This window comes from Odontesthes bonariensis, chromosome 9 (genome assembly GCF_027942865.1).
Source record: "Odontesthes bonariensis isolate fOdoBon6 chromosome 9, fOdoBon6.hap1, whole genome shotgun sequence".
Lineage (NCBI taxonomy): Eukaryota > Metazoa > Chordata > Actinopteri > Atheriniformes > Atherinopsidae > Odontesthes > Odontesthes bonariensis.
Window position 1 is genome coordinate 38512669 of NC_134514.1, and position 24220 is coordinate 38536888.

General features: G+C 40.3%; 2 protein-coding genes across 2 annotated transcripts in view; both read left to right on the forward strand.

The window, feature by feature from the left end:
- The first annotated feature begins 297 nt into the window (after window positions 1-297).
- On the forward strand, window positions 298-2258 carry tmem97 (transmembrane protein 97). Its single transcript, XM_075474512.1, has 3 exons — window positions 298-482; window positions 596-740; window positions 1794-2258. The coding sequence occupies exons 1-3, from the start codon at window positions 369-371 to the stop codon at window positions 2069-2071; spliced, it is 537 nt and encodes a 178-aa protein (XP_075330627.1). The 5' UTR covers window positions 298-368; the 3' UTR covers window positions 2072-2258.
- Window positions 2259-7161: 4903 nt separating this feature from the next.
- ulk2 (unc-51 like autophagy activating kinase 2) overlaps window positions 7162-24220 on the forward strand; it is a 42560-nt gene continuing 25501 nt past the window's right edge. Inside the window, exons 1-4 of the mRNA XM_075474196.1 lie at window positions 7162-7354; window positions 10236-10328; window positions 11854-11895; window positions 22113-22145. Of these exons, the coding sequence (XP_075330311.1) occupies window positions 7265-7354; window positions 10236-10328; window positions 11854-11895; window positions 22113-22145 (258 nt within the window). The 5' untranslated portion in view covers window positions 7162-7264. The remainder of the gene's footprint in view (window positions 7355-10235; window positions 10329-11853; window positions 11896-22112; window positions 22146-24220) is intronic.

Consider the following 24220-nt stretch of genomic DNA (forward strand, 5'->3'; position numbering starts at 1 on the left):
GGTTACTATGGAAGTTTTTCTGTGCCATCAGAGTTTGAATAAGAATTTCTAATATCGAATTTTTACAGCATCAAAATCAGACTTTGAATTTGAGAAACCAACGGTGGGAAAAAAAAATTCAGTGGAAAAAAAATCAACTTAAAAAAATTCGTATTCAAACTCTGATGGCACAGAAAAACTTCCATAGATTACGGCTACATTCTCCACTGGGAGTGAAGGGAACGCCCTCTGCCTGTGCAAACCAATGGGATTGAGTGTGGGAAACAGGCGTTTTTACGACATACCGCCGCTACGAACTTAGACCCTGCTTCTCTTGCTGTTTCTCGCCTGTTTCTCGCCTGTCACTTGAGCTGAACGAGATCCAGATAATGGCTATCCGTGTTTTAGAACTCATCTTTTTCTTTTACTTTGCCTCACACATTCCTATCACACTCTTTATTGACCTCCAGGCCCTGCTACCTGCACATGTGTATCCCCAGCCGGTAAGCCTTCTGATTACACATTCTACGTTCTGAGCGTTTGTTTTCCTCATAGAAGAAAGTTAACTGCAGCATTAGCGTTATTATAAGACCACTCACACGAGTTTCCCCACCAGCTGAAAGATCTTCTGAGGTGGTATGGAGAGGAGTTCAGAGACCCGATGATGCTGGACCCCCCAGAGTGGTTCAAGTCCTTCATTCTCTGCGAGGCTTTGCTGCAAACTCCTTTTTTCCCCGTTGCTGCATATGCTTTTCTGAAAGGTCAGTAACTCAGAACGTAAATGTGGTTTGGTCAGTAGCTGTAAAGGAACTGCTTGTGCCTCTCTTTGCATATCAGTCTGTAAGCCGTCTTACACAGTAATACACAGTAATACACAGTAATACACAGTAATACACAGTAATAGGCCTACACAGTAATACACAAACACCCACATGAAATACTGGCATTTTAAAATGATGTGGCCATAATCAAGATACAAATCTTTACTCTGGCTTCCAGTCAGTCGCAGAATAGATTTTAAAAGCCTGCTGATGGTTTACAAATCCCAGAACGGTTTAGGCCCAAAATACATCTGTGATCTGTTCAGAGAATATAAACCCAGCAGAGCTCTGAGATCCAAGGACTCAGGTCAGCTGGTCCAGTCCAGAGTCCAGACTAAACATGGAGAAGCAGCATTTAGCTGTTATGCTGCAAACAAGTGGAACAAACTGCCAGTGGAGATTAAACTTTCACCAAATGGAGACATTTTTAAATCCAGGTTAAAGACATTTCTTTTCTCATGTGTCTATGCATGAAATCTGCACGCTATCTTTGAACTGATCTAGACTGTTGCTTGTTTTTAAATTCATTTAAATTATTTGATTTGTTTCTCTTTATATTATTTTATGTATTTTAATGCTTCTTACACTCCCTGCTGCAATGCTTTTATTTTATGTGAAGCACTTTGAATTGTTTGTACATGAAATGTGCTATATAAATAAATTTGATTTGATTTGATTTGATTTGAATTGTACAATTGAAACATACACAGAATTAAAAGGAGCTCAGTTTCTTTAATGATGTTACCTTCTGCTGCAGTTATGTCATTATATTTTCTGCCACGCTTCCAGCCATGTAGATATTTAGATATGAACTTGGCCTTGCTTTTAATAGTCAGTATGAACCATTCCTGAAGGTGTATGGGAATTTGTATTTGATGCTAACAGCACTTTACATGAAATAATAATGAAAGAAGACTGTGTCATTTCCTGTGTATAATATTGCTTGTGTCCTACATCCTGGAACATCTTCTCCTGACTCCTCTCATCTTCCAGGTGGCTGTACGTGGATTCGGACTCCTGCCATTGTGTATTCCACACATGTTGCCACCACACTGGTCCCAATCCTGTTCCACATCCTTTTCCATGAGTTCCCAGAGAAACCCCACGGTGGTCCCCAAAGCCCACAGGAGCGCTGGCTGCTGGTCTCCATATACGCCCCGTACCTGCTGGTGCCTGTGCTGCTGCTCCTCACCATGTTGCTGTCCCCCACATACAACTCCATCTCCACATCTGGAAGCACACCAGCCAGAGCCAAGAAGAAGAAGAACTGAAACGTTGACATAAAGGGCTATTATCCAACATGTTTGAATGCAGAATTTGCATATAATTTACCATTCCTTTAAGTGAGAGCCTGCGTGAGGAAGGCCTCAGAACACTCGAGAAGAAGCTGCTACTGTTAAATGAACCAGAATGAGTGCTTTTATTATTGTTCTTTTAAATGAAATCTCTGTTTGTTGGATGTGCTTTGTGTTTTATGATTAATATATTGACATAAATATCTATATAACATAGAATATCTATATATTTCCTAAAATGAAAAAAAGACTTGAAAGAGGAAGGGAGGGTGCGGTTCCTTAGACTCAAAAAGACGTTACAATTCCAGTACATACTCAGTGTCCTCCAGCTGATAGTAAGGGAGAAAGAAAAGGAGCAACACAACTTTTCACAGCCTATAGTAGAGGGAAAAGAAAGGCGAGGAGATAAATTAGATTGTTCTGTGAGTTGTGGGAAGAAGTATTCTATTTCACTTTCACAGCAAAATAGAGGTGTCTCAGCAACAGTTGTGTGTAATGACTGTTGGGATTTGTCTAAATCTTCTAGGATTTTGGATGAAAGTTAGTCTTTTCTCCTCCTGATCTGCTCAATATTAGCTCTTTACATGAGAAAGTTGAGTTAAATGAGAAGTCTCCTAAAACTAAGTATGCTGCTTTATGCTTTATGGGGGCATACACATGTGGACAAAACTGTTGGTACCCCTCTGTTAATGAAATGCGTGATCTGATCAGAGCCAGCTGCTGTTCAGCCTCATTCACTTTGTCCTGAGGAGGGATGGAAACACCAGCGAAAATGAACCAGGAAAAGTCCCACAGTGAATAAAAAGGCTTGCAGTTCAGAACCAAGAACTCCAGATTCGTGTCGCAATGCCTATGGAGTTCTGTGACATCTGCACACCAACCTCAGTTAACGTAGAAGTGTATTCTGTCGCCCTTAGAATAAAGCTGATTCTGATTCTGATGAAAGAAAAACCCACAATGGTCACTAAAATAACTTGAAACTGGCAAAAGTAATAATAAATTAAAAAAAATTGGATGAAAATTAACCAATGAAAATCACACATTGCTTTTTAAAAAAGAAACTAAGGAAACAGGCCTGGACAAAAATGATGGTACCCCTAGAAAAGATGGAAAATAATTTGACCAAAGGGACATGATAAAGTAAGGTGTGTCCTCTGATTAGCATCACAGGTGTCTTCAAACTTGTAATCAGACAAGTCTGCCTATTCAAAGGGTGACAAGTAGTCACTGTGCTGTTTGGTGACATGGCGTCTCCAACACTGAGCATGGACCACGGGAAGCGAAGGAGAGAGTTGTCTCAGGAGAGAAGAATGTTAAAGGTAAAGGCTGTAAGGCCAGCTCCAGGCAGCTTGATGTTCCTGTGACTACAGGTACACATATTATTCAGAAGTTTAAGCTCCATGGCACCGCTGTAGCCAACCCGCCTGGACGTGGCTACAAGAGGAAAATTGATGACAAAATAAAGAGGCGGATAATACCAAAGAGTAACCAAAGAGCCCAGAACATCCTCCAAAGAAATTAAAGGTGAACTCCAAGATCAAGGTACATCGGTGTCAGATCGCAGCATCCGTCATTGTTTGAGCCAAAGTGGACTTCATGGGAGACGACCAAGGAGGACACCACTGTTAAAAGCAAATTGTAAAAATGTGAGACTGGAATTTGTCACAGAGCTTCTGGGAGAATGTCTTTTGGACAAATGAGACAGAACTGGAGCTTTTTGGTAAGGCACATCAGCTCTATGTTCACGGATGCAAAAATGAAGCATACCATGAAAAGAACACGGTCCCTGCTGTGACACATGGAGGAGGCTCGGTTATGTTCTGCTGCATCTGGCACAGGGTGTCCTGAATCTGTGCAGGGTACAATGACATCTCAAGACTATCAAGGCATTCTGGAGAGAAATGTGCTGCCTAGTGTCAGAAAGCTTGGTCTCAGTCACAGGTCATGGGTCCTCCAACAGGATAATGACCCAAAGCACCCAAGAATGGCTAAGAGTCAAACACTGGACTATTCTGAAGTTGCCTTCTATGAGCCCTGATCTGAATCCTGTTGAACATCTGTGGAAGCAACTGAAACATGCTGTCTGGAGAAGGCACCCTTCAAACCTGAGACAACTGGAGCAGTTTGCTCACGAGGAGTGGCCCAAAATACCTGTTGACAGGAGCAGAACTCTTATTGACAGTTCCAGAAATCGTTTGATTGGCTCAAAACGTTATGGGTACCATCATTTTTGGTCAGGACAGATTCATTAGTTGTTTTTTTTTAATGATTTTGTTGAACAACAATTCAAAACCAATGTCTGCTTTTCATTGGTTAATTTTCAATACATTTTTATTTATCATTACTTTTGTCATTTTCAAGTTATTTCAGTGACCATTGTGGGTTTTACTTTAACAGAGGGATACCAACAAGTTTGTCCAGGTGTGTGTGTTTTTGAGACACACTGTCCTTAAACAATCTTAGGCTCTGAGGCTCATAGCCTACCACTGCCGTCACAGAAAGGAGGTCAGTGCAGACTGATTGACTAATCACGATGATGACATCACATGCTGCTGTACTATCCTTGCCAGAGAAAAGTAATTCTATAAAGAAGTGCAGTTACAACTTGTGTTTGATATTCTGTTATGGTTTTAATCTGTTCCTTTGTGTGAATAAAACTTGCCGTTAAACACCTAATTGGCCATTGCAGCAATGGAAAAATCATCAAAATCTATAGTTGATGCATTAAAACATTTACTTTTACATATTTAGTTAAAACATAACTGCATAGTTTAAACCTTCCTAGACATTTAAAGAATATTTAACTCCCAACAGGGGCTCTTCCCAAGTGAACTAATGACATTGTAGGAGGTAAACTCATGTTGATGGGATCATTTGTGGTATAGGATGGAAAATGCATCGTTTCAATTTTCTATTGGTGTTCTTATTCCCTTTACCAGTAAATAATTTAAGTGTTAATGTAAAACTGATCACCTTTACTGGTTGATAGATGTTTTGGCTAATGATTTAATCTCAAATCCTACAGTTAACAAGAAACCACAATATCCTATAAAGTTGCAATTAAAACATCTCAGGGCTGGGTAACAGTGACATAATGTCATAAGATTAACTTCAAGAGAGACTAAAAAAAATAAACAAGTTTTTTGGTCAGTTTGAAGAATATTTGGCAACATTTTCAGACAGAAAGGTCTGAAGATTGTGCAGTTCTAGTTCCTGCCACCAGAGGGTGCAACATCTAAACAAAGGCTTCTTCAGTGCTTTGCTGCAAATAAACAAGAGGCCTTTTAATACTAGAATATGTTTTACTGTTGAAGAAAAGTCAGGTTTCCCTGTTTCGTGACTTATTATATGTTGTCGTAATGTATAAAGTATTTTCTACTCTATTCTAATGTAGACACTACTTCTGAAGGTTTGTCAAGCAGGTTTTAACCCAACGACGTGGTTTCGTGTGAAACTCACTCACGTCAAATCTTCAAAAGTGCTACTATAAAAAAAAATGTATGTCATGATATACTAAATTTCTGACATTTGTTTTATGCAACTTAGATGATCTCTCGTGTTATAAGAAGCAAGCAACGCAAAGCTCATTTGGATGACCTTTGTAATGGTCCAGTCCAGACTAAACATGGAGAAGCAGCATTTAGCTGTTATGCTGCAAACAAGTGGAACAAACTGCCAGTGGAGATTAAACTTTCACCAAATGGAGACATTTTTAAATCCAGGTTAAAAACATTTCTGTTCTCATGTGTCTATGCATGAAATCTGCACGCTATCTTTTAACTCATCTAGACTGTTGCTTGTTTTTAAAAATTAATTTAAATTATTTGATTTGTTTCTCTTTATATTATTTTATGTATTTTAATGCTTCTTCCTCTCCCTGCTGCAATGCTTTTATTTTATGTAAAGCACTTTGAATTGTTTGTACATGAAATGTGCTATATAAATAAATTTGATTTGATAGTGTACTTTGCAGGCATTATTCAAACAGCTTTGACAGTCACCAAACATATATTATGTTGCTGTTATTGCTGAATTTGAGTCATTCCTGAAAGATTGGTGGGGGATCAAGTGACGGACTAACTCTTGTAGCGGAAGGGAATATAATTGCAGGACTCGGCGGAAGGACCGCCTATAAAGCAGGAACATGGTTCTAATTTTAGGTATTGTTTTAGTCAGCATCAGTTGTTGTTCATGTCCTTTCCACAGACGTGCTTCAGATCAGTACAGTGGGGCATATCAGCTGGATAAAGAGCATTCGTTGAACTGGAGGGCAAGTGGAACTAAATGTGTCAGTTCCTCTTCAAGCTAACGTTGGACCAAACGACGAAGGAAACGAGGCTTCTTCGAAGTGTTTCCACGGAGGGAATTTGGGCTCACTTTGGAAAACGTCGGTGTTTTTCAAGAGGGAAGATATGTTTTCTGGACTGAGATCCTTTAGTCGAAGATGACAGTTGATATGGACTAAGGTCTTAAGAGGAACACCAGTCCAGTGTTGACATTTCTGACGTTGCATCTTTGTGATGTTTTAGGCTAACAGCTGAATGTGGAGATGTGTGGCTTTCTAGGTTACTGCAAACAGTATTATTTTAGATAGATTGTAGCTCAATTATTGGAACAAGATAACCTGGTGTTACATAAGTGTTAGCATGTTTGCATAGAGCTGCTATGGGCAGCAACAATGACGCTAGGTGTAGCCACAGTGTTATGTCACTGTCAAGCTAACGGAGAGGTCGGTGTCTGCAGCCGCGCGAGCCTTTGCATGGCCGTCTCATCCATCTCTGGCATCATGTAGACAGTGCGTCTGAATAGATTAGTTGACTGGGGACATAATGCGTTAGTGAACCTCCTTGGAGTGAAGTGCAAAGCTGGATTGCATCTATTCAACTGGGTCAGTCAGACACCCTGGCACTGATACACTTTAGCTCAGGATTGTTGCTAGCCATGCCCAAAGCCGTCTGATCTGTGTGATATTCCAGAAGCACCAGCCTACTTGGAAGGCATCATGTCCTGGATGCATCTCCCATTTCTACTTTAAGGCACATCGGAGCAACCTGTCATGGAATAATTCCGCGGAGAGAGAACCAGGATCAGGACTTCAGTTGTAGCAGGAGATCAGCATTCAGAGCTGCCAGCAGAGAACAGGATCAGCTGGACGAGCAGCCCACCACCATGGAAACTGTGGGAGATTTCGAGTACAGCAGGAAAGACCTGGTGGGACACGGGGCTTTCGCCGTGGTGTTCAAAGGAAGACACCGGAAGGTAAATGGATAACTTGTCCAAATTGTTGTTTCCCCTCTTCTCCTGTTTAAAGAAAGTCTCAGCTTAATCTGGAAATCTGGGTCAGTCAGTGGAGAGTAGGGCTCTGCAGAAGCATATGTGGGCTTTATGCTTTAATAACTCAACATCTGCATTCAGACTGATGTAACGCATGTTATTTACTGTCATTTCATCTGACTCATGTTAGGCCTTGGAAATGTATTTCTGTCCTGTAGTTAATTCATAAAAAGGATGAGTCAGGCTCCAGTGGATGACTTGCTGACGTACTGAGGCAGGAGGGAGGATTTTTTGTGCAGTGTTTTTCCTTCAGTCTATTTAAGAATACGAGCCTTCTTTATGTAAAAGCTGCACCAGATTAATTTACACTGAACCTATAGATTACTGAGATAATGCTCAAAAACTTGAATCTTTAAACAAATGTTTTGTGCCACAGAGGGATGCAGGGATAGTGTCTGTGTGACAGGGACAGAGGACATGACATCATGTTGCCCTCATTGCTTCTGTGTAACATAGATAATCTGGAATTCCACAATGAAAGCTGCATTGGAGCATCCCCATGCTCCCCTCTAGCTGGGGTCAAACAGCTCCTGTTTTTTCCTTTCTTTAATAAGGATTCCATAACTTGCTCAGAGCCTGGAAACTTAGATTAGTTTAGACCTGTTAAAGCCTGAAAAGTGCTCACCTGTTCATTGATCACATGTATACAGCAGGCGGCTGTAGCTCAGAAGGAAGTCCCCTACCAACTGGAAGGTCGGTGGTTTGACTTCCGGCTTTTGAGGTGTCCTTCTGCACGACACTTATCAATCCATCGGTGTATGAATGCTTAGGAATGCGCAGAAGAAAGCACTGTGTCGCCTCCATATGAACCAAGACATGCTGACAATGCTGTGTGACAGAGGGATGTGGCATGTAGTGTAAAAGCATTTTACATGGTTGGCTAGACTAGAAAAGCGTTATACAAGTCCAGTCCGTTTACCATTTATCTGTTCTGTGCAAACAGACCTGGCATCTGTTTATTTACTGTTAAAGTCTTTGCGTTCCATGTAGCAAAGACCACATACAACATTAGGATTGTTTCTGTCCAAGTGGAATAGAAAAGATGTCTTTATTGTCAAGGAGATGTTGCATTTCAGTGCATGTGTCTGCTGTTTCAGAGCTATGAATGGAGCACAACAGTTCCCATATTTATTCTAAACTAATGTCATCAAGGTCTTGTTGTCTTTCTCACATTCTTTCAAGTAGTTTGTACCTCAGCTATAATCCAAAAATTTGAATATTTTTCTGATTTAAATGGGGCTAATCTAGGAAGCATTCTGTTATTAACAGTAAGTCTTAATGTAGATCATGTGTTTTTAATCAAATAATTCTTTAGATATGTTCAGGTTAAGAATTGTACAAAATGTTGAGATACTTTAAAAAAAAAAAAACTAAATTATGACATATTGACAACATATCGTGCATGTGTATGTATGTGTCTGTATGTCATAATTTTTATTTTTTTGGAATGAAAAGGGCTTTAGAAGTAAAGATTGATTGATGCATATATCGTTAGCATAATTGGCTAGTCATGTTTTGGCCTAATGGTGATATGTGCCTAACTTCACTCTCCTCCCACTGCTGCACCACCCTGCCTTATTGCCCATCTCCTCAGCCTATCAGAACACAGAATCACTTTCTTCCTTAGTCATCTCTTTGACTTGGGCAGATAGTCATATTTTAATGTTTTTGGGAAAACAAGAAATCACTAAGGCAGTTATGCTGTTAGGCTAACGATATGTATGTGTGTATATATTTATGGATTTTCCGTTCTATATACAGTATTTTGCTACTTCTTTGCTCACACAGTGTTCTGCTCACAGTCTCAGTCCTCTAACATTACCTTCTGCTGCAGTCTTATTGATGCTAATCTCTTCGTTGCTTGCGCTCTAATCAGCTGTGATTCATAAATTAGATCATGTGTTGTTCTGGAAGATAAAAGCACGCTTCTGTTTTGGAGGATGAGCAGAGCATAACTGCTTACTTTGCACTGCTCGAGTCTGAATTGTGAGCCACGCTAGCAAGCCATTTTGTTTGAAGCCCCCCCCTAACCAGACACACACACACACCCCCACTCTCCTGTGATGCATAGTGGGCCCTTGGGGTCAGTTTTTGCCCTCCTGTTTGGTTGTAGTGTTGTCAGTCCAGTCACACCTGCCTGGGCCGGCTGTCGGTGTGCAGGGGAAGGATGCAGCTCGCTTATCTGTGTATTGCTGAATAATGCCCACTCACACGTACTCCTTTAGAGCTGGATTTTTTTGCCTGGCTCTTGGCAGACCTTAACCACAGAATAAGGAAATCTCCTATTAACCTAGATTCATTTGGAAAGAATGCCTTTTCATTCATAGAATTGCTCTCCCTTGCTGCCTGTCGTTCTGGTTATGCTATTTATGTGTGTATTTTTAAATGGCCTAGAGTTCTGGAGCCCCCCTGGGTTTAATTTGGGCATGATTATTTGTGTGTTTTATTTGTATGTATATATGTATATATATGTATATATATATATATATATAATGTGTGTGTGTGTGTCATGGCACTGGTTCTACTTGTCATCTCAGTGCCTTGTCATTCAGCTGAGAAGGCCCGCCTAGAAGAAAACTGAGTGACCTCATGCTACAGTTTCCTTAGCTTCCTTATTGTACATTTTAGCCAGCAGTTCTAAAGTGATGCTGACAGGGCACCTTAGGCTGATGGGTTTACCAGAATCTTGGGGAAATGAAAGAAATGAACAAATCAAAGAGATATGGACGAGTAGCTGTATTGAACGCTTTTCCAGGAACATCATGATTAAGTTGCTCTTGTCTGCCCTGTTCTGTGTGTTGTAAAGAAAACTGACTGGGAAGTGGCCATTAAGAGCATTAATAAGAAGAACCTGTCCAAGTCCCAGATCCTTCTTGGCAAGGAAATCAAAATCCTGAAGGTGAGCCTGACTGTTAATTATCTATCACTTATCTTCTGTGTTCTTAAAGAATGATCTGTGTTTGCACCTTTGACTGAAAAGGGCCCCGACAACTCATTACAATCCAAGGCTCCATATAAGAAATGCATAAATGTAAGCCATTTGAAAGGTTAAGCTTTCTTCTTTTATTGTAAATGATTGACTTTGTTTATCAGTATTTAGTAAAATAGTTGAAAATGTTATGTGTTATCCTCACATCTTCTTACTTCTACTGTTGGCTTCTGTCCAGCGTCCTAAGCTGTAGTTGCTGAAGCCCATACTGTAAGAATGGGTTTATCAAGCAGAGCAGAAAATGTAATGTGTTAGTTTCTCCAGGCTTGAGAAGTAAAAACCCACTTCTGTTGCATTGAGTCCAGAGGTGGGTAGAGTAGCCAAAAGATGTACCCAAGTAAAAGTACTGTTACTTCAGAATAATATGACTCAAGTAAAAGTAAAAGTAGTCATCCAAGTAATTACCTGAGTAAGAGTAAAAAAGTGCTTGGTGAAAAAACGACTCAAGTACTGAGTAACTGTTGAGTAACGTCTGATTTATTTGTTAACACAAGCATTCAATCAGACAGATAAAAATACTAAATAATCATCTTTAGGCAAATTAGAGTTCATCCAATTGATCAAATAAATTAAAATGAATTAATTAATTACAAAATAGCTTAAATTAAAATAATCCAGGTAAATTCAAGAACTTCAATAAAAAATAAACGAGACTTAGGAAATGTTTAAAACATATGTAACCCATATGTAACCTAAAAAACAAACATTCACCTATCCATGGGGGAAAAAACGAGTTTAGGAAACTTACCGCTACATGTTTCCTCAAGTTAGATGTTGAGTTTCTGCTGAAATGTGCGTTTGTTTTGGTTGACACAGAAGACACATAATGTAGCTGCTGTTTCTCACTCTTTGTAAGGTAAACATGCTTTCAGTATGAGGCCTCGTCTGCGTCTTCATTTCCCACCGTTGGTTCTGACATTTTTCATCTGTTTCTTTGTTTGTTTGCTACGACTGCTAATGCTAAAGCTAACCCGTCCCGCCGCTGAGATTGAGTATGGTCACGTGACCAGACTGCACGGCTGCGTCTGATTGGTGGAACACAGTCAGGTGGTAGAGCCTTTGGCGGAAGTCTCTCTCTCTGTCAGAATAAAACATTAAAATGAGGCGTACGCGGGGGGATAAAAATAATGAGGCGTAGAATACCAAAGAGGTAAGAAGAAAAGTAACCAGCTCATTGTAGCCTAATGTAGCGAAGTAAGAGGACAGTTTCTGCTGCACACATCTACTCAAGGAAAAGTAAAAAGTACAGAGATTTAAAACTACTCCTAGATGTATCATTTTCTCAAAAACCTACTCAAGTAAATGTAACTGGTTACTACCCACCTCTGAGTCATATTGGGTTCATGAAATGCCAGTGATGGTGATTCCATTTGCTGCTGGAGCCTACTCAATGCAGTCTGCTAATGCATCTTGTTTTTCTGTTGATTTTAAACAGGAACTGCAGCATGAAAATATAGTGGCACTTTACGACGTTCAGGTAAGTTTTTAAGCTTTTCTATAGTATACTAAAGCTGCGTAATCTCAGTCAAGAAATAATGAGAATTACTGTATGTTGTTATTGCTTAGGAATTAGGTTTGCATTCATTTTGTGTGGCTTGCACCAACATTCTTAAAATGTTAGCCAGCACAGATTTGTCAGTTCCAATATCTGTGTTGGGAAAAAAAAAAAGAGTATCTTGTCAGATTAACCTCTGACCACAAGCCTCATAACTGTCTTAATTATGTGCGATTATGCTTTAAAGATCAATATTAAGCTTGATAGATCCTTGTTGAGTAGAGATACATTTGTTGATGAACGCAGATACAGGTGCATGGCTGCCAGGAACTGGATGTAAAACTGCAGTTTTGTAGTTTTCTAAGAACAACGTAGCACGCCATTTTTAATGCCTCTGTTGTTGTAAGCCTGAGGAAGGGATCTAGTATAACTGTGGAAAAGGGAATGTTGTGCTGAATCTGAAGCCATTAAGTCAGAATACTGCTGATGCCCGTATGAGGGGCTCATGCACACATGTTCAATGAGAATGAACACAGCTCAGATATATGGATTTTGAAAATCTGCTTTTAAAATGATGTTGCTACAGGCAGAGAATAAGACCATCTTTGTCTCTGTTTTTGGTGTTTAACTGCTCTGGATTAACAGTGTCATTCACTTGCTGTCCAAAGATGAGTTGCTGGTTACTGACTGATGATGGATGGCATGAGAGGCTTGAACAGCAGCTCAAAAAAACGGGCTTTTTTGAACACAATAACTGAAATGACAGATAAACTTGGCACAGCCTTGCAGGATTCCTGGTGCCACTTGGCTGATCAGCCTATCCACTTTTCTCTCCTCCACCGATGTACTCATCCCTCCAGTCCCCTCAGTAATGCTGATTTATTCCAGGGACAAATGAAGAGCCCAGTCAGATGAAACATTTGATAACATCTTGCGTCCCTCCAAGTCTAAGTCATTTGTGCTCTTCTAGTTTTTCCATCTTGATTTATTATTTTTCTTCACCTGCTTCCTGTTACTTTGCCTTCTTTTTTTTAAAATTCACAAAGCTTGTCAGTTATTCTTCCCCTTTCTCTTCTTACCAGCTAGTTTTCTTTCATCCTTTCCCTGTGCTATTGGTCAATCTGTTGTTTTTTTTAAATCATGTAGCACTTTTTTCTCTTATGTTGCAATATATCCTCACATCTTCTTACTTCTACTGTTGGCTTCTGTCCAGCGTCCTAAGCTGTAGTTGCTGAAGCCCATACTGTAAGAATGGGTTTATCAAGCAGAGCAGGAAATGTAACATGAGCTTGCTTATTCATCGGCCTAGTCTCACCAAGTCCCCTCTTTTGATTAAAGCATGGACCTGATCTCTGCCAGTCACTTTTATTTGTAGATATAGACCTGTGTTTTGGACATGTTTTCAGTAGCTTCTGTTTAATGCAGCTGTAATGCCCCTCTGCTCCCTCACTGGCCTTGCAGTGGCAGTATCCATTAAAACCGTCCGTTGTCTGTCCATTTTGACATGCACAAAGCAGTATTGCCTTTCCTGACAGTTGATAGCTTTCAGGAACGGCAATAGAAGGCTCATAAAAGGTGGAGACAGTTAGTTTGAATATGAATAAAATGAATTGAATTGAAATGACATCACCATCCCAAGAAGACCATGGAGCTTGGTGTGGCGACAGACTCTTCTCTCTCAAGATGGAGAAGCTTGACTAAATCGATATGAGCTATAGATTGCTGCAGGAGAAGAATGTTTATCTAAAACAGGCCGATTACAGCTCTAATGCCTCGTACTTGTTGACCTTATGAGAGATCTGTTACTAATGTTTAACACAGCCATAACTGCAGCTGAAAGCATAAAGTTAAATGCCTCAAGACTACAATTCAAACTCTTTCACTGACTAGAATTCATTGTTAGATGCAATTGTTTATACTCACTATGGTTTTCTATTTGGGATTTCTAAAATATCATTCAGTTTATTTCAATTCAGTTCTTGTGAGAAGTAACCAGCATTAGTCCTCTCCCCAGTCATCTCGTGCCAACACTGCTGATTTTATGTGATTTTGTGTTCATTGGGATGAAAAATAAATCCCTGAAGCTCACACTTTCTTTTCACACTACATAAACACAGAGTAGAACTGTCTATATCCCTTTGCATGATTGCTTTGAAGTCACACTGGAGGTGTTCATTCACCCAACATCCAAACTGTGACCCCTTAACATTTCACTGTCCTACTGCTACATTACATGTGTTAGTTGTGGAATGCAGTGCTTAAAGAAGTACCTGGAAAAATGTAGTGAGCTTAGATCCAAAACTACTCTATATTAAAGTGTCACTAAACTGTAGCCAACCCAGCTTCACTGAGGTGGTAAAAACAAACTGCAGTTTGTGTCATCAATAAAACTGCTGAACAGGTAAAATAACCAACTTTGAGTTATTTTGTTTGTCTGCTCCAAAACCAGCTCGGCAACATAAGCAAATGAAACCGAATGTGCTCCAGATATAAGAATCACAGTACATTGGCAGCGTAAACTCTTAAATGAGCTCTGAAATCAATGTCCTCACTCAAACTACAGCAGTAAAAGAATGAAGACCTGTTCTATAGAATTACGACAAAGTATGTGAATCTAGGACCTTCAAATCAGACATTGACCTTAAATATAAAGTGAAGAAAATGATTCAGTTTTAACTGCTTCTAAAGTAGCAGTGACTTGTCAAAAGAAATTTCAAAGCGTTCTCTCAAGCATCTGCTCAGTTTTGAACATTGCTCGGCACTAAACGCATACAGATTACGGAGGACAGCCATGTAATATTTCCAAAGAGCGTTTGGAAAAAGCTAGCTGAGATATGAAGTCGGCTTTGTTGTTATTTAGTATATTTTCATTCATGTTCACTCCTAGTCTTTGACAGATGGAGTTCATTAGAATGCTGTCACTGCAGCTCATTGGCTTCCACATGGTTGTGCTCAGCAGTTCAATGTTTATCTGACTTCTGTGTGTCCACTAAAGAAGTTTGTGGTGGTAAAATTGAAACCTCTGACTGGTTCTGAGAATGATGGAAAATGTCTTCATATTGCCGTTGTACTTTGTGTTTTTTTTTTGTTTTTTTTTGTTAACTGTACATTACCGTTTATACATTAAGTAGCACTTTGTTTGTTGATCCAGAATCCCTTAAAAAAAAAAAAATCAACAATATTCAACAAAGACATGAAGAAATAAGTTGGTGTAAAGGCAGATAAGGAGCTGAGGAGGTTTGTTTGTGATGTGTTGTGATTAGTTAGCCAGTCTTCATAAGAGCATAGAGCCTGTAAGGAACATTATGCCCCCCCACACAGCTTAGTGTCTAGATGTTAAAATTGGACTGACAAGATGAGCGTTAAGAAGGAAAAGAAAAAAGCACACGTTATGGATGCATTCATCTGGAATTTTTCGAGCTGGGTGGGTTTTCCTAGAAAGCATGTGCCTGTGTACATTCCTTTCCAGAGCTATGCTTTCCAGATATCTGACTGGGTGGAACAGGCAGTGAGAGGAAAACATGTTGCTGCTCACTGAGCCACATGAAATCATCCTTTTCTTCACTGCCATGTGCAGATATGACAGAAGACGACTACCTAAACTTTACTCCAGCAGCACTTGACTCTCTTGTTGACAGCACTATAGTTTCAATGCGTACAGCACTGGACAATGTTGCCCCTCTGAAAAGGAAGGTAATCAGTCAGAAGAGGCTGGCTCCTTGGTATAATTCACAGCTGCGTGCTTTAAAGCAGACTGCAAGAAAGCTGGAGAGACAGTGGCGTTCCTCTAATTTAGAAGAGTCTCAGTTAGTCTGGAAAGATAGTTTAACAATGTATAAGAAAGCCCTTCGTAAAGCTAGAACTGCTTATTATTCATCATTGATAGAAGAGAATAAGAATAATCCCAGGTTTCTTTTCAGCACTGTAGCCAGTCTGACTAAGAGTCCGAGCTCTGCTGAGCCAGTTATTCCTTTAACTCTCAGCAGTGATGATTTCATGAGCTTCTTCATCAATAAAATTGTTTCTATCAGAGAGAAGATTGATGGAGTCCTTCCCACTATTATCAGTGATGTATCATCAAGTACAGCAGCTTTAGAAGTATCTTTAGAACCTGATTTGTATTTAGACGGCTTCTGCCCAGTTGATCTCTCTGATCTAACAACAGCAATAGTCTCTTCTAAACCATCAACTTGTGTTTTAGACCCAATCCCAACCAGACTGTTCAAGGAGGTTTTCCCATTAATTGACACTTCCATATTGGATTTGATCAATCTGTCTTTGTTGGCAGGATATGTACCTCAGACTTTTAAGGTTGCTGTAATTAAACCTTTACTTAAAAAACCTACTCTTGATTCAGAAGTGTTGGCTCATTATAGACCTATATCCAATCTCCCTTTTATGTCTAAAGTTCTTGAAAAAATAGTTGCAGCTCAGCTTTGTGATCATTTACACAGAAATAATCTGTTTGAAGAGTTTCAGTCAGGATTCAGAGTGCATCATAGCACAGAAACTGCACTGCTGAAAGTTGCCAATGATCTCCTCTTAGCCTCTGATAGCGGACTTGTGTCTGTGCTTGTCCTGTTGGATCTCAGTGCTGCATTTGATACGGTCGATCACAGTATCTTATTACACAGACTTGAACATGTTATTGGGATTAAAGGAACTGCATTAGGCTGGTTTAAGTCATATTTATCTGATAGATTTCAGTTTGTTCTTGTAAATGAAGAATCTTCCTCACACACCAGAGTAAGTCATGGAGTTCCCCAGGGTTCTGTGCTTGGACCGATTCTTTTCACTTTATACATGCTTCCATTAGGTAACATTATTAGACAGCATGGCATAAATTTCCATTGCTATGCTGATGATACTCAGCTGTACTTATCTATAAAACCAGATGAACCCAATAGGTTGGTCAGACTACAAGCATGTCTTAAAGACATAAAGACCTGGATGACTCAGAACTGTCTGCTGCTAAATTCAGACAAAACTGAAGTCGTTATCTTTGGACCTGAGCGTTTCAGGGAGAAATTGTCTAGCTATATAGTTACTCTAGATGGTATTTCCTTGGCTTCTAGTTCTACAGTGAGGAACCTTGGAGTTATTTTTGACCAGAACTTATCATTTGACTCGCATATAAAACAGGTTTCTAGGACTGCCTTCTTTCACCTTCGTAATATTGTTAAAATCAGGAACATCTTGTCTCAGAGTGATGCAGAAAAACTAATTCATGCATTTGTTACTTCAAGATTGGACTACTGTAATTCTTTATTATTGGGCTGTCCCACATATTCTCTGAAAAGCCTCCAGCTGATCCAAAATGCTGCAGCCAGAGTTTTGACGAGAACTAACAGGAGAGATCATATTTCTCCAGTTTTAGCTTCTCTTCATTGGCTCCCTGTTAAATTCAGAATAGAATTTAAGATTCTTCTCCTCACATATAAAGCTCTTAATGACCGAGCTCCATCATATCTTAAAGATCTCATTGTAAGATATTTTCCTAACAGAGCACTTCGTTCCCAAACTGCAGGTTTACTTGAGGTTCCCAGAGTTTCTAAAAGTAGAATGGGAGGCAGAGCCTTCAGTTATCAGGCCCCTCTATTGTGGAATAAGCTGCCAGTAAATGTCCGGGAAGCAGACACCCTTTCCACTTTTAAGACCAGGCTTAAAACTTTCCTTTTTGATAAAGCTTATAGTTAGGGATGGCTCAGGTGATCCTGAAACATCCCATAGTTAAGCTGCTATAGGCCTAGACTGCTGGGGGGCCTCATCTGACACACCTTTCCTCACTTTACTCTCTTTATGTATATGTGATATTATTATGGTCATTAACTCGTGTTTCCCTGTTCCAACAGATATCCTTTGAATGGTGTTACAGTGCCGCCGTCGCGGTGGCCCCCTGCCCACCCCCCCCCCCCCCTTTCTGTCTTCTCAAACCCCAGCTGGTCGAGGCGGATGGCCACCCTTCCTGAGTCTGGTTCTGCCAGAGGTTTCTTCCTGTTAAAAGGGAGTCGTTTCTCTCCACAGTCGCCTCAGGCACGCTCAGGCCGGGAGATTGGACCGAAAAACAAAAAGTTTTCAGTGCAATCTGTTGGTTTTCTTAGCTAGGAAATTGTTTTTGAATTGGCTCTATATGAACGAATTGGATTATTTTATGAATTATGATTATTATTAATTAATTGAATTCCAATTGGCTTGAATTGGACTTACTATCTAAGTGCCTTGAGATGACATTTGTTGTATTTGGCGCTATATAAATAAAAATGAATTGAATTGAATTGAATGAACACACATGCACTTTATCATGTGCTTAGTGCATGACATGTTGGATCACCACATAAGTAAAGACACTCACATGATCTTAAGTGCACGTGTGTAACAGGTCATGTCTGGAGGAAAAAGCTCTCGACTTGAAATGTTGAATGATTTCTGTAATTCACTGTTTTGGAGCTTCACATTAGGTCACTGAGCTCTCGCCATAAAAATTTTTTGTGGGTAGTGAATGTGGATTACAAAGATATTTTTATACCAAATTAAAAATGTTATCCCCGTCTTCTCTTTATCTGTGAGTCAGTCACACTGGCTGTCCACAGATGTTCCTGACCTTTTGTCCGGGGCACATGCAGCGGGTTTTTTTCTCGCTGCTCTCACTGACACAGTCACCATTGTGGGATGGTGATACTCAGAATACCCAGGATTACACTTGCGTGACATAGATGTACTAACTCTACAAATGCCTAATCTGCCACTTCCCTAATGCACACACACATCATCAACTCCACCCTCTGCTGTTGTGCTGTTTCCCATCCCCCATATTGTTACATAACCTTCAACTCTCAGAGCTGGAGTGTGACGCAATAACTGAGCAGCCAACACACTGTTGTTGTGGCTGACATTGACTTTTGGCTGACCAAAGTATTTTTGTGCGTGTGTGTGCCACCTGTTTTTTGTTTTTTGTTTTGGAGGTGGGGGGGTGTGTGGTCAGTTTTGATCCCATGATTACTAACTGCTTTCAACTTTCCATGCAGACAGCAGAATTTGAACCTTGCAAAACTTCTACCCGTTACATGACTGTGAGCACGTTATCATGACAGGGGGGCTATTTATATCAGTTGTTTGGGAATATTTTGTCCTGGAAGATTGGAGTCCTGCCCTCAAAAGTCAGCAAGCCATTGATGTCCAAAGATCACTAGTTTGTAATCTCTGATTTGGCCACTGTGTGAACAGTACCTTCCAGAAAACATATATTCATTTACACGATCCCAGCAGCCGTCTCTTGCATAACTGTTCGCTGCTTCTTCCTTTAAACACCCTCCAACAAAGATTTCCCTATGTACAGCTGGCACCACCTGCTTCTTGAATTGATTTTGCTCAGCATTGAAACAACTGCAGCAGCCAGAGGAGGGAACAAGTTAAAGTGACAAACCACACTGAGTGAAGTGTAGTAGCCTCAGCCCCTGCTATTTGTTCACTTCAGTTTTCTTTGACATTAATTTGCAAATGCAAAACTTGGGATTTTGCAGGTGTTCTTCAGTGATTGTGCTAAGTCATCACGAGCATGTAGATGTTGTGTTCTGAGACGGGACAGTCTTGTGGTGACTGCCATCCTTCCCATTGTGCCCACCCCCCTCCCTTCTCTTCTGATTCTCTTACGCATACAGTTTCCATGGATATTTGTGGCCCAACCCCACTACTGCTCACCCTACATGGAGGAATCTCTGAATGGCACCGAAAAACACTGAGCTTCTTCAGAACCATACTGTACAGTGTTTCCCGCAGTGCATTATAGTCAAGGCGGCCGCCTTAGCAGACTCGCACTGCCGCCTTGCCAACGTTCCAAAAATTTTTTTATTTATTTATTTATTTATTTTTTTGAAACCGAAGTAATAATGCTTTGCCAGGCTCACGGTAGGCGTCCATTGTTCTGTCAACGCAAGCCGTATCCAACGCATTCAGTTCATTTTCAATGAAATCTGGCCGATCGTTGTCGCCGTGCTCGCAAAGCATGCTGGGATTCCGGCACGGCGAGCGGGGGACCGGCGGCACGTCAAAAAGTTGGGCTCGCTCGAAGTTTATGCAAATTTGCCACGGCAGACGGAGTGCGTTATCCAATGACAGTAGACCATGTAGTTTTTTTCCCCTTTGTTTATTCACCCCTGAATGTTTCGGGTATTGCTCATGTCATTGCTATTGCGGGCAAAATGAACAGCAGCAGTGGCCAGAATGGCTGTGCTAAAACGATTGAAGGCGAATAAACACACCTAAAACATCAGGCAATTGTGTGAGCATCTCCACTTTTGCAGTAAAGTAATAAGGAATAGAGGTTCAATCCAGTGCATCAAATTCTTTCATGGGCAGAGGTGGAGTAGTGGATTAAACGTTATCAATAATTGTGATAGGCATTCATTTCAACAAAATAACCAAATCACACCCATGGCCATGTTTTCACAAGATGTGTTGTTCATGTTTCATTTTTAAATCAGAGAAAAGGTGCAGGGACAGGTGATGCAGCGAGAAAGAGTGTCGCAGCAGCAGCACAATAGCAGCTCTCCTCGCTCGCAGATCCGGATCCATGGTGCAATATGAAATAATGTTCCATTGCTGACGATTTATACACATTAATTTCCCTCCAAAACTCAAATTTTTAGAGGGAGAAACTTCGGTTGGTTAAAATCACAAGTTATTTACTTTCCCCCGGAGCCATTCTACCGTATGTTCTATCTACAACTTCGTATACACGCCCACTGTAGTAGCAACACGGCGACACTAGGCATACAATCCGGCGAGTTAAGTTGACGTGACGGCACAATGGACGCCTACCGTCAGACATTAAAGCTGCCGTCGGCAGGTTTTCAAAATTCCGAGTATAAAGTCGGAAAATTCGAACTGATACAACTTTCAGGTCCCTCCCCCAACCTCTAACAAGCTCCGAATCGCCCCCCAAACCCCTCCCCCTCTGTGGACGAGGTTGTGCACGTGAGTTCACACCAGGGTGCGCGCACACAAGCTGGGGCAGACTCACGCTCAGCAGCGTGTGCACAAGCTGTGATTGACAGGTAGGATTCCTCCACCCTAACTTGATTGGTTAAAAACAGCCGGGAGCGCTCGGTTTTTGCAAGCATGATTACAGGCTTCAGAGGGAGCTACAGATTTCGTTATTTTTCCTAAACAGCCTATTTAATATTCTACTTCCAGAATCCCATGACAGTTCAAGCTAATATGACTAAAAAAAGTTGCCGACCGCAGCTTTAAAAGATAGCATTGATAACATTGAATTGCGACACCTACTGGTTGTTAATGTAAATAGTTAATAATGTAAATAAAAAAGTGTTACAGCTCTTAAACAGCTTTGTTATTGCTCTAACAGACCCCGTCCCATTCCAAGTACAACCCCCCCCCCCCCCCGGCCGACGACTCACCACCTTGACTAAGCAATTTCCTGCGGGAAACACTGCTGTATAAACAATCCCGTTAGGGCTCGGATCAGATTTTAGTTTACTTACAAAGTAAACAATGATCACCTTTAGTTGTTGTGTCCCACTAAGTGGATATGCTTCATAGAACTCAGTTCCAGATGTTTTTTTGGTAATTTGTTACCTGAATCTTAACTGTTTTAATACTATGACTCATTTTTCTTTTTCTTTCTTTTTCCTCATCAAACAAACTACAGACCACTTGTTTTTACCTGGTTAAATTAAGAACATTTAAAGTTTGCTGCAAATTGTTATTGGATTTTTTGTTAACAGAACATGTCAGGTAGAGAACTTTTCTGGTACAACCAATAAAAGTCGCTCATTTGGGTCTGAATGTTTAATCATTAGCTCCCTTACTACTACTTTCATTGCTGTACACTTCATAAAGTAAAGAGACATAAAGTGTGTTTGTGTAAACACTGAACTTATTTCAATATTGAGGGTTAATATGATTTTTTTTCCCTCCTCATCCCCTCTAAACCCTGCTTATTTAGTCAATAACTGCAACATATCCACATTTTTCTGTCATCTGGAATTGTGTAACAACCAACAGTAACCACTACAAAGCTTGAGTAGAAAATACACAGAGTACACAATTAATTAAAGGCCATTCTCCTCCTAAATAGTATTTTTTTCCACTGGCTGTTCTATCATGGCTGTGTGATGGAGCTGCCAGCTGCTTCCGGATAAATGGCTTCTCTTACTGATTCTGCGTCTCTTCTCTTCCAGGAAACTCCCAACTCTGTTTTCCTGGTTATGGAGGTAAGTATAGAAACATGCATGTCTGGATATTTCATGTGTCACAACTTGTGTCATTTCCTTGTGATTTGCGTTGAGCAGTATTAGTTTTCACTTTCAAAGTACTTGAAGCATTCATTATGAAGGAATTGTTTTATCCCAACACTGGTGGTCCTCGTGCCCCTTTAGGCAGCTGTGAACTCCATCGCTGTCCCACTGTCCAGATATCCTCCGTTTCCCTGTTGAAATCTTTAAATCTGGCATCCTTCTTAACTTTCTGCACTCTTCACTCATCACTCTCAGATGACTATAGAATGGAAAACTAACAATTACTGCACCTCAGGTCGCTTACTGAAAATGCACAATTCTTCTTTTCTAGTTATTTTAGCCCCCAAAAGCCGAGAAAGTTTCACTGTATGCTGCTTTGAAAAAGGCCCCCAGCCCAGAACAAGCTTAGTCTGCTTTGCTCTTTGTGCTCCAAAGTATATATAAAGGCAATTTGAGTTTGCACTGAGAAGAACTGTCTTCACAACATAATGAAACCCATTAACCAAAATGTGAACCATCTAACTAGCTTTGTTTTAGGGCTCACCAAACTGCATGCAAGGCAGGCTCAAATCAGTCAGCATGGTTAAATGTACAGTTAGGTCGAGCTGCAGTTACAATTTGGCTATTTAATTGGACTGCTGTCCTTGTTCCTTTTTACACGTAGTTTTCCAGAATTGTGTGTACCATATGGCTAGTACACATTGATTTGAAGTAAATAACATCAAATCATTTTTTCATTATGTTCTTTACAGAGCAGCAGGAGTGTGGCATAACCCATTAAAACAACAATGCAGTAATCTATGTAATGATATTGTGTTATTACAATACTAATAATAATCAAACTTTTAATATCAACTCGCTTTCTGTACAAATTTAATTTTCAGATCCATGGGTTACAAAGATTACAATAATGCATCCATAGATCAGAAGTGGTTAATGCAAAATAGCCTATCTTGGACAAAAATATTAACTTTTGGCCTAAGAAAAAAAAATTTAACGTAACGGACACAAAGTTTTAACTCCAAATCCACATCTGAGCATGGATTCCATTAATTCCATCAGTCCTTTGAATTCTTTAAGTTTGTAAAAAGAAAAGTCTGACTTGGAGCCATTAAGCCATTATGGCTGCTTTTTTGCTGCTCAGTCGGGCGTAACTGAACGCAGTCACATGTCCATTACATGTCCGATGACATCATGTACTTAGCCTCTACAGAACATATCATTATGTGTAATTTCGGCACAGCTGCAGCTCACATGTCCACAACATTTTTGAGCCATATCTGTGCTACTGCATACTAGAATATAGGCAAAGTTCCAGTAATGTGGTTCTCATTTGGTAAAGCTCTCTGTTTCTGTTGTCAAAGGAACACGTCCAAACAGTCATTGAGACACTGCCCATTAAGGGTTCAAATGAATCAGTAGTCATTTTGTAAGCCACTTCCTACCTGCTTCTATGCTTAAATCTGGATTTCTTAAAAAAATTATGATGTTGTCTGACAAAAACCACGTACTGTACATGCTGCTAAAGACTATGCTAAGGTTTGATTGTGGCTATATTTGCATGCAACATCGTCCCTCAGAAAAACAGAAGCAGGTGCATGTCTTTTTCTCCAAATGTTCTCTACGTTGCGAGCTCTCTGCAGCATACAGTATGTTCCCAGTAGCTCTGCTCGTATGCTCACATGCCAGGATTTTGTTTTAGTGGTGCCCAGAATTCTCATCAGGACTTTAGCTTGTGGTTGTCGTCGTGGACACCTATTTGTCCACAAAAAGCTCTCAGAACAGGGGGAAAAACAAAGACTGCTCTGCATGACCTCGTACCCTTCCAAAGTTCACCTTCTTTGATCATCACTACTGACTCCACTATCTGTTCTTCTTCTTGCTTTTGAGAACTCAGAGCACTCAAGCAGAGGTTGTCAGCACTGATAAGGTTCCAGCTTTTCAGCACATTAATTGTTGAGCCTACCATTATTGTGGTTAATTCAATTCATTTTTATTTATATAGCGCCAAATACAACAAATGTCATCTCAAGGCACTTAGATAATAAAGT

Bases quoted from the DNA above. Each gene is read 5' to 3' on its own strand.
- tmem97 (XM_075474512.1), top strand. From the start codon at position 369: ATGGCTATCCGTGTTTTAGAACTCATCTTTTTCTTTTACTTTGCCTCA. The intron at 483-595 runs GTAAGCCTTCTG...TTTCCCCACCAG, and splicing joins CACATGTGTATCCCCAGCCG to CTGAAAGATCTTCTGAGGTG. The intron at 741-1,793 runs GTCAGTAACTCA...CTCATCTTCCAG, and splicing joins TGCATATGCTTTTCTGAAAG to GTGGCTGTACGTGGATTCGG.